The sequence below is a fragment of the Panthera uncia genome (genome assembly GCF_023721935.1).
Source record: "Panthera uncia isolate 11264 chromosome C1 unlocalized genomic scaffold, Puncia_PCG_1.0 HiC_scaffold_4, whole genome shotgun sequence".
NCBI classification, from domain to species: Eukaryota; Metazoa; Chordata; class Mammalia; order Carnivora; family Felidae; genus Panthera; species Panthera uncia.
Window position 1 is genome coordinate 1,381,372 of NW_026057585.1, and position 8,324 is coordinate 1,389,695.

The window sequence follows — 8,324 nt, forward strand, 5'->3', positions numbered from 1 at the left end:
AACAGACGCAATTGTGACGTAAGGGCCTGGTCAGGCAGTGCACTTCCTCCGAGCCGAGCTTACATCGTGCATCGCAGTTTATTAACCGCTACGGATCTGAGTTTACGAGACAGGACGAAACTACAAGCTTTGAAAGCGCTCCTTCCCAGGCTCACAGGCAGCAGACGTGACGAAGAAGGAAACAGCGTTCTTCAATACGTAGGGAGCTGACTCCTGGTCCCCCAACAGACGGGGTGGGGGTGGGGGGCTTGTCTCGGTCAGTTATGCCCCACCCACCCCGAGCTTCACAGGCGACCAGGGGCTCCCATTTGAAGGGGGAGGAAAAGGACACTCAGTGAGATGCAGTTATTTGCCCAGGGTTCTGCAGCTCAAGCAGGACTAAAACCCACAGCCTTGCCGTTTCCCATACAAGACACCCCTACATGCACCCCTACTGCTGAAATGATGTGTCGCCTCCTTCCCACCCCCCCACCCCCCACCCCCCGGCAGATCAGGTTCCGGACCTTAGAACTTTGAAGGCAGGGTTATGAGAGGAATGACATCCCAATGATATGTGAAGGTCCAGTGGCACTAGGGTTGAAGATGAGGTGGTTTAGGAAGCAGCCCAGATATTTCAGGGTTAGGGCATAGGCAGATCAGTATCTTTGCTTGGTTCTAAGGTCCTTGAGTCCTGTCTTATACTAGGTGCCTCCTGAGCCATGGAGATCCCTGTCCAGCCTAGGAGAGAGAAAAAAACAAAAAGGTGGTACAGGAGCAAGACCTGGATTTTACCTACTGGTTTGGGGAGAGAAGCCAGAGAATTGAAGGAGAAGATCCGGTGCTGGTCAAGCTGGAGGTCCCCTAGGACCTCCCCCCAACACATGTTTTCTCCTTTGCACTGCCAACATATCCCTTCTTGACCTCTAGGGGTGATCTCAGTCTCCTCTAAATTCGGTGCTGTGAATATTCCTTTATTCTTGGATGCCTCAGCACTTATATGTATCGTTTTTTATTTAGTTCCCCTGCATCTCTCCCAAGGCATTAAGAAAACGGGAATTGGCTTTATATGTCCCACCCCCAACTTTTATCCTTAAGCTCGGAACTCACTGTCTGACAGCTTCAGGGATGTGAACCTGATCCAAGGAGATGAGTTGGGCCAGCTCTTGCAGGCTGTTCAGAAAACGGATCTTTCGTGTGAACTTGGAACTGAAAAGAGAGGATAAGCCAAGTGTGTGTTGTACTGGGAACAGGGCTCCTGGAGAGGCTTACAAAGGGACATATGACAATTATAGCATGGTTAAGGCTAGAAGGAGCCAGGGTGGGGCAAGATCTTCTTAATCTTGATTTTGAAAATGGGAGCGGGTCCTGGTCCCCAAAGCTTGTACCTGATGAAGGGTCGCAGCAGTGCCAAGAATGCCTTCACATACCATGTGGTGTGGACAACGACCAGGCCACGCAGGTTTTTCCGGAGGCTGCAGAATAGGAGATTGTTCTGTTCTCCCACCTTCATTCCAGAAAATCAGGTGGAGCTATCTTCCGTGCTTTGACTTCTGCAGTTTCTAGATTTCTCTGGCAGTTGGGGCTAGTGCCTGCTCCTCGGCCACAGTCTGAGCCCCACCCATCATGTTTAGCCCTGCAAATCTCCTCAGTTTTATTTCTTTTTAAATCTTTTTTTTAAATGTTTATTTATTTTTGAGAGAGAGAGAGACAGAGTGCAAGCAGGAGGAGGGACAGAGACAGAGGGAGACACAGCAGAATCCGAAGCAGGCTCCAGGCTCTGAGCTGTCAGCACAGAGCCCGATGCGGGGCTTGAACTTGTGAACTGTGAGATCATGACCTGAGCCCAAGGCCAGAGCTTAACCAACTGAGCCACGCAGGTGCCCCAAGGCTCCTTGGTTTTAGGAATCTCTTGCCAGAACTCCTCAGCCTGGCCTCCTCTGCCCCACCTCCCTCCTGTGCCCTACCCTTGCCTAAGTCCTTGGTGACTCCCCTGTCCCCTCCCCTTGTGACGAGGACAACTGATAGAACTCCAGGTGGAGGAAGACCAGTGGGGGGGGGGCGGGGGGAGAAACAAAAAGAAAGAGAAAAGTGAGCAAAGGGAAGATGGGGGAAAGAAAGGAGGAAAAGGGAACATCGCATGGAACAAAGCCTTACGGGTCAGGGAAGCAGGCAGAGAAGAGAGGCAGAGACAGTGGCTCCTGGGAAGTGAAATAAATGGTGAGATGGTGACCAAAGGGAGCACCTTCTGCGTGCCAGGCAACATGCCACGCTGATTTATTTGATTTTCACACGTGTGCGATGGCGAAGGTATTCTTGTTGCTGTTCTGCAGAGAAGGAAATGGAGTCCCAGGGAGGCTAAGTGACTTGCCCAAAGTCATACAGCAGGTAAATGGGAAAGGCAAGATCTGCAACTAGATTTCCCTGACTCCGAGAGAGGATGGAAGACAGGAGAGGCCTGGAAAGGGGTGTAGAGGGACAAGGTGAAGAGGAGGGGGCTACGTGGAAGAAGAAAGAATGGAAAGAGGGAAAGAGAAGGCACAGAGAGAGTGGCAGCCCCCCCCGCCCCGTGGCTCACCGCCGGTCCAGAGCATGGTAACACTGGCGTATCCAGCCCAGAGGTGGGACCTGGGCTCTAGTCGTGCCTCCGCTCAAGTGGACAAGCAGGTAATTTTCAGCTACCAGCAGCTCCAGAGTTCCCACCATATACCTGGGGGGCACACAACTGTCAAGGAAGGGACGTGCTTCAGGATGTGGGGTGTGGGGGGGACATGACTGTAGACTCTCCAGTCAGCTGCTGATCACAGGGCGTTCTTGTTGTTGCTTTTCCTTCCCAACATCCACCCTGGGGCCCTTCAGGGCGTTGGACTCACCTGAACAAGTGCTCCATGACATAGGTATAGTTGGGGATGCTGCTACTGGGTAGGTAACAGGAGGCAAAGACAATGACAGCATTGAGGCCATCACCATGGTAACCTGGAGAGGACAAAGGGACCATTTATTCAGTCAACAGCTACACATTGACAGTACATCTGTTTAGGTTGAAGGACTCTGAGGGTCTCTGGAAGTTACAGGAAGGATTTTGTACCCCGTAACTGAGTTTCCAACTCAAGCCTTTTATTCAGTAAGTCACAGTTCTTACCCCTCCACTTATGGTAGTCATTACCTCCATGAGAGAGGACTTTCTTATAGGGCTCAATGACTGTCATGTCCACTCGCTGTTCCCGCTGTCCTGTTCGGAACACTCTCCAGTGACGACCGTCTTCTCCAGCTACATCCCACACACAACCCCGGCCCAGCCTTTCTGCTGCTTCACTGGCCCCCAGACCCTCTGCACGGGGCAGCTCATCTAAAAGAGAGGGATGGGGAAGGGTCCATAAGGCACGGTACATACCTTCAGTGTCTTGTAACTTCCCCAGGTTCTTAGAGTTGATTACTCCAACATCTCATTCCTCAGTGTTTTCCAGGACTCCAGCCCTAGTTTGTCCAATCAATACAACCGCTTGCTGGTTTCTCTTTCCTGTGACTCATGATCCTCACTTTTTCACTAGACACTGGCCTTGAGGTAACCCTGCACTATGGTAGGTCCATGGCCCTTGCCAGTATTAGTTTTTTTCCGGATTCTTCTTTCCATGCTTTTCCTTGGGTGAGCTCATCTCTTCCCATGTCTTCAATCACCACCAGTAAGGTGATGATTCCAAATTTGCCTCTCTAAGCCACACGTCTCTCCTAACTCCAGACCCATGTCCCTAAACGCTTAGAGTGGACATCTCTAGTTTGTGTCATCTTCAAGTCACCAGACCCAGCTGTAAGTCAGACTCATTCTCTTCCTCCTCTCTCCCATATTTCCTTTTTTTTTTTTTTTTTTTCTTATTTTTGGGAGAGCACAAGTAGGGAATGGGTAGAGAAAGAGGGACAGATGATCTGAAGTGGGCTCTGCTTTGACAGGCTGACAGCAGTGAAGCTGATGTGGGGCTCGAACTCATGAACTGCAAGATCATGACCTGAGCCAAAGTCAGACACTCAATCAACGGAGCCACCCAGGTGCCCCTGCCATATTTCTTTTCTTGATGACTCCATCCATCTAGCTGCCTGAGAGAGAAAACTGATGACATCCAAGATTTTCTTCTCTGTCAGTGCTCAAGCCAGCTGGACCCCATATCTTCTTCCATCTATCTCCATTGTATTCTCTTATTATTCTTTCCACTATTGCTGTCCTGATTCAGGTTCTTAGCATTACTCACCTGGCTTTAGTGCTAACCTCTTAACTGGTCTCCTTGCCTCTAGTTTGTTTACTTAATTCCACCTTCTACCCCCTTGCTACAGCAAGCTTTGTTTTCTACCCTACCTTTCTTATTCAAATGGCAATATACCATATCCAGCAATTCTGCATGATCCTTCCATAGCAATGGAAACAGCCGCTTCATCTTAAGAAATTGTTGCCTAGTATTTAGTATTCCATTGCATGGACACACCGTATTAGATTTAATACTCGACTGATGGACCTTTAGGTTGTTTCCAACCTCTTTAGAGCCATCAAATCTGATCATGTTACTCCCTTGATTAAAACCATTCAGTGCCTTCTCATTGCCTACAGGATAAAATCTAAACTCCACAGTATGGTAGCAAGGACCTCCATGATTTGACTCTTGCCAACTTAACATAGCACCCTGATTCAGAAGCTCAGGTGACAATTTGGACATGTGATTGGCGTCTGAAGTCCAGGGCAATCCTGTAGGGGAGCCCTTAACCTGTGGGGTCTGTGCTGACTCCAGTCAAGCAGCATGGCTGAACTGTAAGACACCCTTTTGATGTCTGGAGAAGTGGAGAATTGGTTGGGGTGGGGAAAACCCACACATCTGGCATCGGAAGTGTTGTGAGTAGAGAAGAAACAAAGTTTTCCTTAATATCAAAATAGTCATGCTTAATACTTTGAATTCTCCAACATGCCACGTTCTTACCCAACTTGTTTCTTTCACCTAGAATGCCTCCCCAGCTACCTGATAAAGGCCAGCTCAGAATCACCTCCTCTGTGAAGTCTTTCCTAATGCTTCTCAGGCAGAAGTGACCTTGTTCTCATCCCTGCTGACCATACCCTATACATATGTAGACCATAATCCTTAACTATATTTATTTGCATAAAATATGTATCTTTTAATTTCCTATTAAACAGAGAATTCCCTGAGGATAGGACTATCTTATTCATCTTTATAACTCGGTTCTTGCTCAGTAATAGCATGTAACACTCACCGGATAAAATTTTCCTTAATAAACAAAGGACCCTCCCCACTCCTCTACTGATGACTCTCGCATGGGATCTATAGGCTCTAGCTTTCTGTTCTGAGGAAAGTAATTTTGCTGACCTTACTACTTGGTCCCCACATTATTGCTTCTAACTTTAGTCCGATTAAATCCATCCTGAGCTGCTTTAACTCTAGCTTCTACTCCTACCAGCCCCAGCCTCAGGTTTCTTTCCCACCTTCCCATTCAAATTCATGTCCACTGTCCAGCTGCTCCGAGTCTGAAGGTGTCTCCAGTTCGTCTACCTCCAGGTCAGAACTGCCATCAGGAGAGGAAGGTTCGGAATGAGTGGGAGAAGCTCCACGGCCTCCGGTCTCCTTAGTCAGATTCAGCTGCAACTCTGGGGCAGAGAGACGCTTACGCATGGGGCGTGGGCTACATAGGGCTAAAGTGCTGGGTGTACCTGGGGTTGGGAGAAAGGAGAAAAGAATTGAAAAGTATGTGTGTGTTGGCAAGAAGAGGTGGAATTCCTGCATATAGAAGTAGTGAGATGGGGTAAATTCTAAAGAAGAACTAACATGGGACATTGGGGAAAAGAGAAGTGGAACTGTGATGGGATGAGGGCAGCAGACTGGGCTAGAATCAAGAACTTGAGGCCTACTTTTTTTTTTTTTTTTTTAATGTTTGTTTATTTTTGAGAGAGAAAGAGCGTAAGTGGAGGAGGGGCAGAGAGGAAGACACAGAATCCGAAGCAGGCTCTAGGCTCCCAGCTGTCAGCACAGATCTCGACACGGGGCCTGAACTCATGAGCCGTGAGATCATGACCTGAGCCAAAGTTGGACACTCAACCGACTGAGCCACCCAGGGGCCCCAAGACCTATGTTCTAATTTACCAACCTGCCTGTGAATCTCTCTTGGGATCCTCAGGATCTTCAGAACGGTCAACTTCTTCAGGAAGAAGTCTAGAGGGGAATGATTCCAAGGGGGAGCAGAAATGAGGGTAACCGCATCGAGCCAGGTCTCAGTTTATCAGCCCTCTTGCCCTGCCACGATTTTCTCACCTCTGCCTCCCTCCCCCGCTCCTTCCTTCAAGTCCTAAGGAACATCCCTCAAAGTCCTCACCTGGGGAATCCCTCATCCTGCCACTCCTCCTTCAGCTCCAGCTCCCCGAGTCTCAGGGGTGCTGCTGGCCCTGCTTCAGCATTCTCCCCGGCCCTAAGAGTCCCAGGGGAGAAGAGGTGATCGTGAGACATACTCGGCAGTGTCTTCAGGGAACTGGATCGTAGGTAGGAGACACTGGAATGAACAGTAATTAAGGTACAGAGCAGAGAGCAGGCCTTAAGAAAACCCTCAGATCTCTTGTCTTCTGGATACTTCTACTACTTCCACCCCTTCCTGGAAACAGATCACCCCTACGGTGGGGTTTTCAGAGCCCAGGGACGGTGGAATGTAAAGCTAATCGTATAATCGTATTTAACTCTGTGGCCTTGCTCTACCTACACGAGAGTGGTAGAGATATTCCTTGTTACATACTATTGGGTGGAACTTGACAGACCCGCCCAGCTGTCACCAGGCAGGGATGGGGATGATTGCACCTCGTCAGGCCTGATGCTGGGGAGTGGTCAGGGCAAAGCATGGCAGAGGTGGAGGGGTGGGGGAAGAAGGTAAGGAGGAAGATTTGCTGGGAAGGAGTACCTGGACCTCAGCTTCTTTCTGGGTCAGCTTTCCTGAGGGCCATTCTGGGGAGTGGGTATTAGAAAACACAACAGGCAGGCTTTTCTTTCTTTCTTTCTTTCTTTCTTTCTTTCTTTCTTTCTTTCTTCCTTTTTCTTTTAAGCTTATTTTGAGAGAGAGAGAGAGAGAGAGAGAGCGAGCAGGAGAGGGACAGAGAAAGAACCCCAAGCAGGTCCACACCATCAGCACGGAGCCAGATGTGGGGCTTGAACCCACGAACCATGAGATCATGACCTGAGCCGAAACCAAGAGTCAGGCATTTAACTGAGTGAGCCACCCAGGTGCCCCAACAGGCAGTTTTATCAGATACAACACAATAGGGGATTATCCTGAACCCCCAGTTCCCCATTTCCTACCTGAAGCCACCCTACTCCTCTGCAAATTCCTTTTCTTGCAGTCGGGTCTCTTCCAGGAAGCCAAGATTTGCCCCGGTCAGAGCTCACAACTATTCATTGCTCGTTTCCAATCCAGTGGGCCAGATCTTACTTACCCAAGGTCTAACGTCTTTTCTCCCACCTCTTGTGTGGTCCCCATCTTGCCACGTTGGTCTGTCTCCCTTAAATGCTTGCAGCTGTCTTGAGAGTGGGTTGTCCTGGCTCCCCAGAACTTTCGTGGCCTCTGTCTCACTGCTAGATGCTCCTGCCTCCAAGGAAGGCAACCTCGCCTTCAAACAGGTTTTGCCACCTCCCTTTCCCTTCCCAAGGAACAGGTTTGCCCAAGAGAAAAACCCTGCTTATGTGGGGGCGGGCTTTGGAGGAGAGAACATTTTCTAAAATGGCTAGTCTCAGGGGAGTCGAGGAAGGCAATTTGTTTTCCCTTCCAGATTCCTCACGATCTTCTGGAAGCTACTCTTTTTTTTTTTTTTTTAAACTTATTTATTTATTTTGAGAGAGACAGAGAGCAAGCAGGGGAGGGGCAGAGAGAGAGAGGGAGAGAGAGAAGCCCAAGCAGGCTCTTGCAGAGTGAGTGCAGAGCCCGACATGGGGCTCAGTCTCACAAACCATGAGATCATGACCTGAGCCGAATCAAGAGCTGGACCTTAAGCGACCGAGCCACCTGGAGGCTGCTCTTTAAACAAAAAAATCAAAAACAAAAACAAAAAGCAAAAGACAGTGGTAAAAAAATATTTTGGTTTTGAGACTACCTTGGCCCCACTTTTTGAGCATAAGCAAGATTGGGAAAGCCATCTTTAGGAGCATTCTGGGCTCTAGAAGAAGAAACAAATGAAAGGCTGAGGATGAGGAGAGATAGAAGGCTGTCACTCCTCATTCCCAAAAAGAGTTAATGAAGGGAGCCGTCCCGTAGAGCAGGAAGAAGGGAGATGCGTCTTGAGGAGACTGAAACCATTATCAGAGGGAAGGGCCTGATTACAG

The 8,324-nt window shown here is 49.1% G+C and overlaps 1 protein-coding gene across 1 annotated transcript; it reads right to left on the bottom strand.

Moving 5' to 3' along the window:
- Nucleotides 1-552: 552 nt before the first annotated feature.
- BNIPL (BCL2 interacting protein like) lies at nt 553-7,485 on the bottom strand. Its single transcript, XM_049618408.1, has 10 exons — nt 7,468-7,485; nt 6,340-6,554; nt 6,115-6,179; nt 5,456-5,680; nt 3,143-3,325; nt 2,850-2,952; nt 2,555-2,686; nt 1,365-1,451; nt 1,087-1,185; nt 553-717 (listed from the first exon to the last, which is right to left on the bottom strand). The coding sequence occupies exons 1-10, from the start codon at nt 7,483-7,485 to the stop codon at nt 681-683; spliced, it is 1,164 nt and encodes a 387-aa protein (XP_049474365.1). The 3' UTR covers nt 553-680.
- Between the last annotated feature and the right edge of the window lie 839 nt (nt 7,486-8,324).